The sequence below is a fragment of the Nycticebus coucang genome, chromosome 13, assembly GCF_027406575.1.
Source record: "Nycticebus coucang isolate mNycCou1 chromosome 13, mNycCou1.pri, whole genome shotgun sequence".
Taxonomy (NCBI): Eukaryota; Metazoa; Chordata; class Mammalia; order Primates; family Lorisidae; genus Nycticebus; species Nycticebus coucang.
In genome coordinates this window covers 52,916,054-52,930,485 of record NC_069792.1, presented here as the reverse complement: position 1 = coordinate 52,930,485, position 14,432 = coordinate 52,916,054, and the positions used below count along the sequence as shown (strand labels likewise).

At 38.2% G+C, this 14,432-nt stretch overlaps 1 protein-coding gene across 1 annotated transcript in view; it reads right to left on the bottom strand.

Moving 5' to 3' along the window:
• Window positions 1-14,432, bottom strand: part of NECAB1 (N-terminal EF-hand calcium binding protein 1) — a 158,196-nt gene that overhangs the window by 66,009 nt on the left and 77,755 nt on the right. The window contains exon 5 of the mRNA XM_053558881.1: window positions 13,583-13,680. Within this exon, the coding sequence (XP_053414856.1) occupies window positions 13,583-13,680 (98 nt within the window). The remainder of the gene's footprint in view (window positions 1-13,582; window positions 13,681-14,432) is intronic.

Genomic DNA, 14,432 nt, shown 5'->3' with positions numbered 1-14,432 from the left:
TATTTTGTTGACCTTTTCAAAAAACCAGCTTTTTGATTTATTGATCTGTTGTATTATTCTTTTGTTTTCAGTTTCATTTAATTCTGCTCTAATTTTGGTTATTTCTTTTCTTCTACTGGGTTTGGGGTTGGAACATTCTTCCTTTTCCAGTTGCTTGAGATGTCCCATTAAGTTGTAACTTCCTCTCTTTCCGTTCTCTTGAGGAAGGCTTGCAGTGCTATAAATTTCCCTCTTAGAACTGCCTTTGCAGTGTCCCAGAGGTTCTGATAGTTTGTGTCTTCATTGTCGTTTTATTCCAAAAAATTGGCAATTTCTTTCTTAATCTCATCTCTGACCCAGCTATCGTTCAGCATAAGGTTATTTAACTTCTATGTTTTTGTATGAGTATGCAGATTCCTGTTGTTACTCAGCTCAAGTTTTATTCCATGGTGGTCTGAGAAGATGCATGGAATAATTTCTAGTGCTTTAAACACTGAGGTTAGACTTGTGACCTAAGATGTGATCGATTCTGGAGTAAGTTCCATGGGCTGATGAGTAGTATGTGTATTCAGTTTTGTTGGGATCAAATGTTTTGTAGATGTCGCTAAATCCAAATGTTGGATGGTTAGGTTTAAATCTAAGATTTCTTTGCTCAGCTTCTTGTTGGAGGATCGATCCAACACTGCCAAAGGAGTGTTGAAATCTCTGACTATTATGGAGCTGGAGGAAATCAAGTTGCTCATGTCTGTTAGAGTTTCTCTTATAAATTGAGGTGCATTCTGGTTGGATGCATAGATATTAATAATTGAGATCTCATCATATTGAGTACTACTCTTAACAAATATGAAGTGACCATTCTTGTCCTTCCTTACTTTTGTTGGTTTAAAGCCTATTGTATCTGCAAATAAAATTGCAACACCTGCTTTTTTCTGATTACCATTTGCCTGAAATATGGACGACCATCCTTTCACCCTGAGTCTGTATTTGTCTTTTAAGTTAAGATGTGACTCTTGTATGCAACAAATATCTGGCCTGAGTTTTTGTATTTAGTCAGCTAACCTATGCCTCTTTAGAGGACAGTTTAAGCCGTTCACATTAATGGAGAATATTGATAAGTCTGGTGAAGTTTTGGGTATCGAGTTTTTCAAAAGTCCAGTGGGCATTTTTAATCCTTTTGCCAGTGTGGAAATTGGAGTTTGATCCGAGGTTTCTGAGTGAGTTTACTTTTGTGGTATAGGATTGGGTTGGTCATTATGGAGGATAGGTCTGAGAATATCCTGAAGAGCCAGTTTGGTTATGGCAAATTTCTTCAACATATGAATGTCATTAAGGTATTTAATTTCTCCATCATAAACGAAACTCAGTTTAGCTGGATACAAGATCCAGGGTTGAAAGTTATTTTGCTTTAGGATATTAAAAGTTGGTGACCACCCTCTTCTGGCTTGAAAAGTTTCAGCACAGAGATCTGCAGTCATTCTAATATTCTTCCCTTTGAAGGTAATGGTTTTCTTTCTCCTGGCAGCTTTGAGGATTTTCTCCTTCATATTAACTTTAGTGAAGTTAACTATGATATGCCTGGGGGATGTCTTATTGGGGTTGAGTCGTGCTGGGGTTCTGAAGCTGTCCACTATCTGAATTTCAGAATCTCTCGGCATGTCTGGAAAATTCTCTTTCATAATTTCATGCAGAAGGGCCTCTGTGCCCAGCGAGGCCACTTCATCTGTTTCTGGAACTCCAATGATTCGGATATTTGCCTTCTTCAAATTATCCCAGAGCTCTCTGAGAGAATGATCTGTTTTTTCTCTCCATTTCTCTTCCTCTTTGAGAGTTTGGGAGCGTTCAAAGGCTTTATCTTCGATGTCAGAAATCCTTTCTTCTGCTTGCTCCATTCTGTTGCTGAGGGACTCTACTGTATTTTTCATATCTTTGAGGGCTGCAAATTCTTGCTTCAATGTGTCTAAGTCTTTGGTGGTTTTGTCTTTAAATTCGTTAAATTCTTGAGACAACTTTTGAATTTCTCCTCGAATTCCTAACTCCACTTTGTTAATCGAGTCTGAAATCCAAATTCTGAATTCGATTTCTGACATCTCAGCCAGTTGTTTATGAATGAGATCTTCAATTGCATCTGCCATATCTTTCCTTGGGGGGGTTGATCTATTCTGGTTATTCATGTTACCAGAGTTTTTCCGCTGATTCCGCCCCCTGGTTGTTTTACTGCCTTTGATTTTTTTCCCCTGGGGCTTTGTCGAGGGCCTGTACAGTGTTGTGGCCTGAGAAACTGGGGCCCTGTCTGGGTAGTGGTGGGGCTAAGTGTTTCTGTCTTGTTTTCAGCTGGTTTCTGTTCCACCCTAGTGAAACAGATACTCTGGATTGAAGTCTCAGCTGTGGAGAAATATCAGCAATTAAGTCACCCCGCCCCCCACCGGCAAACAATTGGAAAAGAAAAATCAAACCTTCCTACCACCTGATTTATCCTCAGGTGATTGGTTCAGTTCAAAAAGTCCAAATCAATTATCTCAATCTGCACCTGTCTCGGGTGAGAGAGTTTAAGAGGTCTCTGGGAACTGGATCACAGGGGTCTGGTGACTACTCTGGTGTGGCTTGCTCCAGTGCTGCGTGGAGTCAGGAGGAGCCACCCAGCCAATAGATCAGTCTGGGAAGGTTGCTGCCTCCTTCCCCACCTTGCACCACTGTCACACCCAGTCACTGATAGCCCTGCAGTTGGCTGACCCAGTTGCCTGTAGTGAATCGGTACTCCAGGAGTTTGCACCTGCCTGAATCACAAGGAAGTCTGCCAGGCCACTGTGCTCTGCCTCTCTCCAGCAGGAGGAGGTGAGGCCTGACAACCTCGGGCACTTGATGAAGGTTGAGGGGTTTTCACTCAGGTCCAGTCTTGCCCCTGATTAATGTTACTGACAGAACAGAACAGAACAAGTCTACGGTTCCCCTGCAGAAGAGAAGCTGAATTGAGTTCCAAATCAGCCTGTCTTTGCTCTTGTATTGTCTATAGGCTGAGAATCCCCTAGGGCCAGGTGCGTCTTAGGTTTAGTAAAGCAGACCTCTGTCAGCCCCGCCCTGGGAGTTTCCCTGGTTTACAAATTGGAGTTGCCTCAGGCAAACTCAGAGTCTCTGGTTTCCCAGGGAGACAGGGGGTGTGGCTTCAGAATATTCAGTAGTGAGCCCTATTGCTAGCAAAAGAGGGCTGCTGTTTTATGGCTCAGGCAACCGCTGTTCCGGTGTAGCTCCCTTCCGGCCAATCGTCCTCTCTCCGCTCCTGTACCCCAGAGTCTGCATCGACTGGCTGCAGCCCAGCACTGTCTACACCCCTCGAGCAATTGCCCAAGATTCTCATGACAGAAGGAATCACACGCTGCCCTGTGTGCATTCCCATGAACATTTCCATTAACTTCTCTCTCTCTTACCTAGCTTTTAGCATTTCAAAGATAAGTTCTTCAGTAATAGGGCTGTAGATTCGCTCAGGCAACTGTACTTCAGCACTACAGGCAAAACAAACTAGTTTTCTGTTTAAGTAAAATAGTGTACTTTGTACATTTCACTTCAGGCAGAAAATTAAATCCTAGTTTCCAATAGAAATATAAGAACATAGAAACATAAACCCAGCTAACAATTTAAGAAACATAATTTTTTAAAATCCCCACCAAAGAAATAAATAGCTATTCAAAATTATAGGTACATTATACAAAACAAAAATAATTTCTTATTATTTCTGATTGGGATGGGAAGATTGGTAGAACTGTCTAAAAATACAAACGATCACAATACAAGGTGATTATGAATTAATCAGGGACTCCTGTGGTTTGGAGACCCACCAGAGCTTCACCTATGGCTTCTGTCACAGCTTTAACAATTTGTTGATTTTTAAAAATTCTCTTGACTCAAGATTATTTTCAAGATCACTGTTTGATAGTTACACACTCATTCAAGCAACAGTAAACAAGGTGAAATGTTGCAAACTGCAGTCAGCATTCCCCGACCCCTTCTACCCATAACCCATATCCTCTTCTGGACAGGAAAGAGGAGGGCAAAACCGTTTCCTTAAAGGTTGAAAGAAGGGTTCTTATCTGTTGGCTTTTCCAATCCTGTTCTTTCTTTCTTAAAAGTTTGCCCATTCTTTGAGGGTTGCTAAAGTCTCGCCTCCTCCCTGAAGTCTTTTCTAACTACTCAATGAGCACTGGCCTCTCTCTTTTCTGCAGATTATTTCTAGTCTCTATCAAGTGTATTGGCAATTAGTTAAATACCTTATTTGTTCAGTGTCTTTTATTTTTTCTGTGTCTTTTTTCTTCTGATAAAAATATATTAAAAATATGCTAATTTTCTACATGTTTTTATTTGCAGAATTTTGTGACAACCTTTTTAAACCTATATTTAGTATCATGAAAATGATCATGCTCCTTCTAAGATATAAGATTCTAAAAGGTAGAGTCAAAATAGACTCTAGAGAAGGCTTGCCTGAGGCTTAAGTGTAAGCCCAGGAGTTTGAGGTTGCTGTGAGCTGTGACCCCACGGCACTCTACCAAGTGTGACAGAGTGAGATTCTGTCTCAAAAAAAAAAAAAATTGTATATCACTATTTAGTATTAATTTATTTTTGCCTTGTGACACTTAAGTAGAAGGGGAACAACAAAGTATAACTTCCAAGTTCAAACCAGAAAAATGGGAGGGGATGAGCCAGTAAGTTAAAGATTATGCACAGGTTGGGCAATTTCTCTGGAAGACAGATAGGTGGGTTGGATCTCACAGTGGCAGTGGGTCCCAGTTGTAATATCAGCAAAGGAAGATAAATGGCTCATCACAGAGCAGCTACTCAAGATGGAAGCTAATCCAGTTACCAAATGTGTGCACACAAATCAATCATTTCCCCATATACCACCAATATAAAAGCTAGGGATATGGAGCAGGAGGACATTTATAAAAGCAACAAAAATATAAATTATGTATGAATTGACTTAACATGCATCCATGTAACATATTATAAGAAAAATTTTATGAGACATAAAAAGCAGCTTAAATAAATGGAGAAATGTATATGCATCTGCAAGGAAAGTGTTAAGATTACCAAGATGACAATTCTCTCAAAATTATTTTATACATTTAATGAAAATCCAGTAAAAATTCCAAAAAAATTTTTCCTTAAGTTTAAAAACCAAAGCAATTGTAACATGTGAACTTGGCAAACGGAGAAAAATCTTTAGTACAGAATACTTACACTTTTACATTTTCAAATATACCTATGCCCTCAAGAATTAAGATTATTAATGATATTGGAAAGGATTTAACATGGGAAAAAGACTGAGAGCGCTGACACAAACATAAGGATGTCATAAGTATTTAGCAAATACCCAACATGGCATTTTAAGTGAGTGAATAAAGAATGGATTGTTCAAGAAATAGTAGTGGAATAATTAGTTAGCTATTTGGAAAAGAAAAAGTCAGCTCCTCTTGGGATGCTTTGGGTCTTTATACACTCAGAGCTCAGAAGGCCAATATTTTTATTTACTGCTCTTGAGTACAGTAGCTTCCCTTTTGGATATATTTCACTCTTTGACTAGGTAAAAAGCTAATATGCCTTGTTTGACATGGCATTTAACTTCCCTTGTTTTCTAATTAAAGTTTTATCTATTTCTCTGATGAGAATTAACTGTATTAAAAAATGTATGAATTTCCTTTCCTAGAACTTTGCTTATTAACCTCCTTCTTTTGATTTCAGCATTTAATTATTATTTTAGCATTTAATTACCATTCTTCTGTCTATAATGTCTTTCATATGTTCTTCACATATTGCACTGAGCTCCAGACACCTGCTTGTTCATTTGTTTAAAGCAAAACTGAAAATAATTCTAAAGAAGAAACTGAAAATCCCTGTGCCTTTACTGATCCACAGCCAAAATATGAAGGTTTCAATTATTTCAAAGACTACTTAACACAAGAAATTTTTTATGTCATGATGCAAGTTAGAATTTCATATTAATCACATGTTCAATATGAAACCACACAAACCTCAAATAAAAAATACGGGAATGAGACTCATTTGGTTTAAATCTCATTATCTTTATGATATCTATAAATCAACTAAACACTTTGTGACTCAGCTTCCTCATTTTTGAAATGGGTGTATTACCATTTGCTAACATTCCTCCTTAGGATGGTAAGAAGAGGAAATGGAATAATGTATATTAAAGCACACTGGAAACTGCAAGACACTATATAAATGCTAGTTGGCATTTACTATTATTCCACATCTTCTTTTTGGATGTAGCCACTCTGAAGCCTGGCAGAAGACTCATTAGGCTTTGTCTGGCAGCTCAGTTTAGGGAGTTCAGGTCAGCCCCTGGGAGTCTGGCAGAGCTGTAGCAATGGCAAAAAGAATCAGTGGCATGGTTGCCAGGTAGGTGCCAACCCAAGTGCTGAGCCCGTTGTAATTCACTATGAGTTCTGTCTTCTATCCTCCAGGGATAACCATCTTGGCCACCACCTTGATTATCTTTGCCTCAACTGATTACCCATACCCTCTGTGGGATCCTCTTAGTAACCTCAAAGTGGCCTCTTCTCACCTTTAAATTATCCCCAAAGTCACATGCATGTGAATTAGAAGAGGTAGCTATCTCAGCTAGGGTCTGCTCCTACCTTCCCCAGTCAGAGGTGATGGGTTCTCTGTCCAGGATTCCTTCCTCTCAGAGTCAGCAGGTACCACAGAGTCCTTCAGCAGAATTTGGATCTTTTATGAGAGGACCCTGATGACTTCATCAAGCAACCTTTCTAGGGGTCTGGCAGTTCCCTTTTGCCAGGCCGTGGGCCGAAGTCTGACCAAGATTGCAAGGAGTCGTCTAAGGCTTCGACTTCACTTAGGGCTTCTCTTCCATCACACCCAGCTTGTACCCTCAAGCTACTTGGTCTCATTTTCCAAGCTCCCAGTGTCTACCTCCCCTTCCCCATGTGCATTCATATAGACAAATCATTTCAAGAAAAAAAAAAAATGAGATGTCAAATGAGCTGTTGGTGAATGTTTTCTATGGTTACTCTGAAGTCCAAGAATAATTTTGTCATTTTATTTTTAATCAATATTTAAAGAATTATAGTGAAACTACAGTGAAGGATGAAAATGTTCACCTGTTACAAGGCTAAGAGCTTTTGCAGAGGATCATTGCAGCTCTGATATTTTGCCTGAAATAGGGGAAGATTTTAATAATAAATTCTACATAAAATATATAGTAATTAATTCTATTTTCCCCAAATAGAAATTCTATGAGCTATTGTTTTTCATTTTCTTTTTTTATAGTAAGACTTATAAATGAGAAAATTGTGATCGTTAACTAGTGAAAGGAAAACAGAGCTCTGGGAGGCCTAGAAGCCAAATATTAGGAACTAGAGATCAAGGAAAGATGAAATGTTGAGGAGAAGGAATTGAGAGATGATAAAGAAACAACACAGACCCCAAATACAGATGGAACAGGTAAGGGAGAGATGGAGGCCCAGCAGTGCTAGGAACCATGTCTATTTTTTTCTTAAAGTTCTTGAAAATATACTATAGGATGTCTTCATTAGACAAATAACTTTTAGAAGAAAAAGACATACATAACACATATGTTCATTTTGAATTTGAAAATTTTAGCAGTGTACTCAGTAAGGTAGTTATCAAACCCTAAATGTTTTAAGAACATCATTCTTCACTTTAGCTATGATAATCTATCTCCTTTTAAGATTTACCAGTAAAAAAAAGACTCCCATTCATAGTACATGACAAATTTTAGCTGCAACATCAGAATTCTACACTTGGTTTGATATTATAAGCACTTCACATACTGATGATGGAGTTAGCTTATACCTGTAGAAAGAAGAAAAACAAACTGACAAGCCTAATTTTTGTGTATGTGTAAAATTCAAAGTCAGACTAAGGGTTCTGGGCAGAGCTACTTTTGAGACTTTCAAATGGCCATTTGGAATTCTACCTGTGATGTCTTGCTCCAGAAAAAACAAGCAAAGTAATCCATATGACTCTTAAAGATCTGTCAAAAAGCTGGGGGAAAGGGAGAAAGAGGAGGAAAGGAAAATAATGACAGACTGTATCTGTCCCTAGTCACCTCCTAGAGTTTAAGGGAAGAAGCTAAAGCCCATTTGATCCATTCTCTGACACAGCAAACAGAGGGCGCTGCCAGGAAAGACATATCACGAATGGCTTGGGTTTCATTTTTCATAAAAGCCTGGAACAATCAGCTCTCCCTACTGAGACAGGACTTTTCATCTGGGTAAAAATATAGAGAGATTCACACACACATGAAAAAATACTGGATTTCTTATTCAGAAGTGTTCCTTGTGTTAGTAGGGAGAAGATGTCAGTTCAGTGGTGGTTTGAGAAATGTCAGAACACCCGCATTTCACTCATCTTTGAGCTGTCATACAAAGGGACCTTTTCTAATTTTAGTTTTGACCATTTTTTTCTTCTCTTCTTGCCCCTTTTTTATTTTAAATCTGAGATTTTTTAAATTAAGTAGTATAATATAAATCAAATGCATTTTGAAGGGTCAGTGCCAAGAAAAAGATTTTGTAATTTAAGAAACCAAAATAAGAGGTTGACCTCAATTTCAATCCTACAAAGCCTCATTATATTAATATAGGGGAAAGGACATGATTTTAGTGCATAGTTGTTTGAAAATAAAGAAACTGTATGTTTTCTTTTTCTTCCTATCCGAGGAAAACTGAAACCTTCTTAAATGAACTTTGGAGCATTTCTTTTTTCTTTTAGGAGCAAAAGTATTTAGATTTTGGATCTGTATAAATGCTCATTTAATCAATTAAATTATTTCTCCATCAATAATTTTTTTAGCACCTTTTTTTTTTAAGACAGAGTCTCACTCTGTTACCCTGGGTAGAGTGCTGTCTCATCATAGCTCACAGCAACCTCAAACTCCTAGATTTGAATAATCCTCTTCCCTCAGCATCCTGAGTAGCTAGAACTATAGGCGCCCACCACAATGCCCAGCTACTTTTTCTATTTTTAGTAAAGACGAGGTCTCGCTTTAGTACATTTTAACTTTTAGGTCCTGTGCTAGGTTCGTGTATATATGGTGAGAAAAGAGATTTATATAGTTACTCATTCTGATAATTGCCCGCAAGGAACAAACAAGATGCTTTAACAGAGAAGAACTATCTTTAGACTTCTTTTTTTTTGAGACAGATTCTCACTCTGTTGCCCTCAGTAGAGTGCTGTAGTGTCACAGCTCACAGCAACCTCAAACTCTTGAGCGTAAGTGGTTGCCTCAGCCTCCCTGGGACTGACCATAGATGCCTGCCACAACACCTGGTAATTTTTTTAGAGATGAGGTCTCACTCTGGCTCAGGCTGGTCTTGAACTGCTGAGCTCAGGCAATCCACCCACCTCAGCCTCTCAGAGTGCTCGGATTATAGGCATGAGCCACCGGGCTGGGGAGATGTTTTTTTTAATAGGTGGTCAGAGAAGACCTTTCTGAGGCCAAAGTGTTTAAGATGAGACTTACAGAACAAGGAGAAGAATCCAGCCACAATAAGCAGAGATTTTAAAAAATGAACATTTCTAGAGAAAAGTTACTAAGAAGTGAAGATTTTATGCAGTTTCCAAATATTCTTGAAGAGGTCAAGAGAAAATGTAATTGGATCCCTCTTTCTTCTGTTATCTCTTTCTGGAATTCATCATTTGGATATAGGACATCCTAGGCAATGCTCCAATTTTCTTTTATTTTCTGTGTTGCTTTACTTTTTGGGAGACTTTCTAAACTTTATTTTTAAAAATTCTGTTGCGTTTTTATTTCTGTTCTCTTGTTTTGGTTTCCAAGAGCTCTTTCTTGTTCTCTGGTTGTCCACTGTTTGTCATCCTATTCTGGCTTCATGATGCAATATCTTCTCTTATCTCTCCAAGGAAGTTAAGAATATTTTTGAAGTTTTCATCTTCCTGCATAAATCCCTTTTGTTAACTCTTTCCTTCACCTGCTCCCTTTAAGTTTTCTTTCCTTCCTCCTTGTTTTTGTCTCTGCTTTTCCGTAAGAAGTTTGCTGATGCTTAGTAGCTGACAGTGCATACTTACCGGTGGCTGGGCTAGGAACAAGCTGATTAGTAGTCTCAGAGAGGGGAGAAGTCTGGTTGGGCTCTAACATCAGAGAATATTTTTGTCTTTTTCTTTCTGGTATTGTTTAAATTTCTCACATACCCCTCTGTCTGTGTGCCTGGAGGACATAAGCCTCCTTGCCAAAGCTCTGTGAGTTAAATAAAGGAAGAAAGATGCAGGTCTTTTCATTTACTATGTGAACTTTTATTTAATCCCTTAACAGTGGCTGAAATATTTCCAGGGTGCAGAACTTCTCTTTTACCCTTTTAGAAACAAATCTATGTTTTTTACTTGGGTTGTCAAAGAGGTAGTTGTTCACCTGGGCAGAGCAGAACGGGGAATCTGGGAATCTAACTGCTTCAGACATGGATTTCCAATAGGACATCAGGCATTCCCCTCCTCTTCCCAGGGCAACTGGTGCCACTTTTCTTGAGCCTTTGCTTCTATGTAGCTTTCTGCTTTTCACACTGTATGTCAAATAGCTAAATGTCTTAAGTTTTCTGTCATCTGCCACTTGGCCATCTGCTATTCAGTTTACCCATTTTATTGCTATAACCTTCCCCATTTAAAAAATCTCATTTCAGCTCTTTTCTGAGGCTTTGGGAGTAAGCAGAATTCAATGGATATAGAAAATCTGTTGTCTTTATCCAGAAATTCCATACAGGCTTTAAAATTTATTTCTTGTCATATATCTTATACACTGAAATGACTGTTTTGATTCATTGACAATGGAAATTTTTTCTTTTCTTTTTTTTTTTTTGGCCGGGGCTGGGTTTGAACCCACCACCTCTGGCATATGGGACCGGCGCCCTACTCCTTGAACCACAGGCACCGCCCAGGAAATTTTTTCTTTTCTTTCTTTCACTGTTTTTTTTTTTTTTTTTTTTTTGTTACAGAGTCCCACTTTCTTGGCCCTGGTGGAGTGCCATGGCTTCATAGCTCATAGCAACCTCAAACTCTTGGGCTCGAGCAATCCTCTTGCCTGAAAATGGAAAATTTAACATTCATCTCTCTTGTTCTCTACATAGCAACCAACACTATTGACCTCACCCCATCTCTCTTCAACTTAGACACCACACTCCCTCAGCATCCCTCCTATCTTCCTGCCCACTACTTTTCAGACTCACTGGCTGGCTCTTTCTCCTCTACCCACCATCAACAGTAGAAGCTTATTATGGCACAGTGTAAAGTCCTTTCCTCTTTTTACTTTTTTATTCTCTCTCTAGATGATGCCAGTCAAGCTCTTTGCTTAAGTGTTGTAATTGATAAATTCATATTCCAGTCTAGACCTCATCTCTAAGATCTAGATTGCTGGATCTGATGGTTTACTTGACGTTCCTTTGACATTGCAAAGGCAGATAAGATTCAATACGCCTAAAATGAGAACTTAGGATCTTACCTCCTCAAACCCTGTCCTTCTTTAGCATCTGCTGTCTAGGAAGTGAGTGTCACTACCCACGTACATAAGCTAAAACCCAATTCATCCTGGATACTTTCTTCTCTCATCTTCTATAGTCAATCCTTCTTCAAGTTCCATTCACATAATTTTGAATGTATATACCGTTCATTTGCTTTTCTCCGTATCTTCTGCCAAAATCTCCACTACCAACATCGCTTACCTAGGCAAGTGAACTTATCTCCTCACTCATCCCCCTGTATTCTTCACCCCAGTCCCTAGCTAATTCTTAAATGGTTCCTCTGAAAGACTACATGAGTTTTCATATCTCTGCCTAAAATATTTGCTGATTTATTTGCATTTAAGATACAGGTCCAAACCCTTAGCTTTGCTGACAGTGTAGTGAAAGGTGTAGCTTCTCTCTACCACTCCTGTTTCATCTTACATCATGCCCCTCGTTGGTTTCTGTGCCTTATTATTTTCCACCTTCATTTCCAGAGTGTCCCTGGCCTCCTGGCACAGAGATGTTGCAAATGCTGTTCCCTGCATTTTGTTCTCCTTTGTCTAGCTATTCAGACTTGTTTATGTCTAAGTGCTCAAGTGTCACCTTCTCCAGCATGAACAAGGTGTCTCATTTTGTGCTTCTCTCTATTATGCTGTGGTTACGCACTTGTATCCCCACCAGATGAAGAGCTATTTGAGTAGCCCTTTGTATCTTTGTGTCCTCAGCACAAGCACACTCTGGCACATAGTATTTGTAATTATATTCTAAATGAACAAAATGGCTCACTTAATATAAATAAAAGTATCTTAGGCTTAAATCTTTTCTCCATTATGAGTTAATTTTCATAAGTGGCAAGAGGTGCAGGTCCACAAAACTATAAAACATCTGGAAGAAAGTGAGGGAAGGACTTTTAGAGACATCACTCTTAGGTAAGAGTGTATGAAGAAGACCCCAAAAGGCAATTACAACAACAAAAATAAATATTTAGAACCCAATCAATTTAAAAAGTGTCTGCTCAGCAAAGGACTCAATCAACAAAGCAAATAGACAACCTTCAGAATGGGAGATAACATGTGCATGCTATGAATTTAACTAAGAGCTAATAATTGGAATCTACAAAGGGTTCAGTAAAATCAACAAGAAAAGAGCAAACAACCCTATTAAAATGTAGGCAAGAGACCTTAATAGAATCTTTTCTCATAAGGACAACTAACCAATAGACTTATAAAAATAAATGCCCATTGTCTCTAATTATTAGAGAAATGCAAATCAAAACCATTTTGAGATATCACCTAACCCCAGTGAGAATGGCCCACAGCATGAGGTCCCAAAATAACAGATGCTGGTGTGGGTTCAGAGAGAAGAGAATACCCCATCACTGTTGGTGAGACTGCAAACTAGTACAGATTTTATGGAAAGAAGTATAGAGCGTCTTCAAAGACCTAAAAGTGAACTTTCTGTTTGATCTTGCAATCTCATTACCAGGTACCTACCCAAAAGAAAAAAAATCATTTTATCATAGGATATACACACTTGAATGTTCACAGCAGCCCCATTTACAATTGCAAAGATATGGAAACAACCCAAATGCCTTTTGTCACGTGAATGGGTGAATATGTGTTAATACCATTCAGCCATAAAAAATGGAAACTTTGTATTCTTTGTTACAACTTGGATGGATTTGGAGAACACCCTCCTGAGTAAAGTATCACAAGAATGGAAGGACAGGCATCACATGTACTCAATACTAATCTGAAACTTGTAGATTAACAACAATGTGCTCACAGGAGAGAAAAACTCAACAGAATCCTAGGAGCAGGGTCGGTGGGTTCCTTCTCAGTGGGAACGATGTGTGGGTATATGGCACATTTTCTGTCTGAGGGGCATAAGCTGCAGCTTAGACTTTGCCTTCCAAATGCAAGAATATAGCCTAGTTATATGTATCCTCATATTAATTGGAAATAAAAATAATTGAAGACAAGTAAATTACCAACGATAAAAAAGGAATCTATATTTTTATAATACATGAGGAAGTAACTATAAGTCTCAAGAAAAATATTTTTCAAGGAAGAGATTCTTATAGAAAATAAACATTGACATTTTCTTACTTTCTTTGTTTTGCTCATTGCCTTCAGGATGGAAAGATTTAGGTCTTCAAGTGCGGCTAGGACATTCTCATACTCGCCCAAATGCTGAGAAAAATATTCTGAAAAATAAAAATAATAAAATAAACTCATGTTTAAGTTTAGGCAATCATAAAACAAACAAAAAAAATCAACTGATGATTTATTCCATAAGTAGTTAAAACAAATAAAATGCCATCTATAAATGAAAACTAGAAAGTTTTCGAATGAGACTAAAGTGTCAATCTGCTCATTTTATTTACAAAAGGAAAAAGAAACAGCAACCTGGAAAGTTACCATTACCTTCAATGAAATGTGCTTTCTTACAAAAATAAGATAAAATGAAACTGGATCTACCAACAAGGCTCTCTTGACAACATATTATTATAGATCTCACTAGCATATTAATTTTAGGAAAAAATGAAGTTACATTTTATTGTTTCTTCCAGGAAACATTTAAGGGAGGTAAGCGCTCATCATGGTAAGAGTCGGTGATGCTGCAGCACAAGGGCGGTCTCCTGAGGCAGAGGAGGAGATGAACTTCTGTGTCACTGCTCCTGTCATGGTCTCTTACTGTTTCAATAATGTCGGCAGAGTAAGTGTCATATCTATCACTTTTTTTAGTTGCTAGGAATAAGTAATACAAGGATGTTATAATTAAAAGGAAAAGTATGGAATATGGACTGATCCTAAACTAGTAAGTTGAAATATAATACACATAAATGCAAAATCTCATATTTACTTATTGAAAGCTGTATGTTTCTATAATGAGAGCCATCTAGCCTGATAGAAATTAATACATTGAGAGGATCTAGAACCTTCAGGTACTAAAACA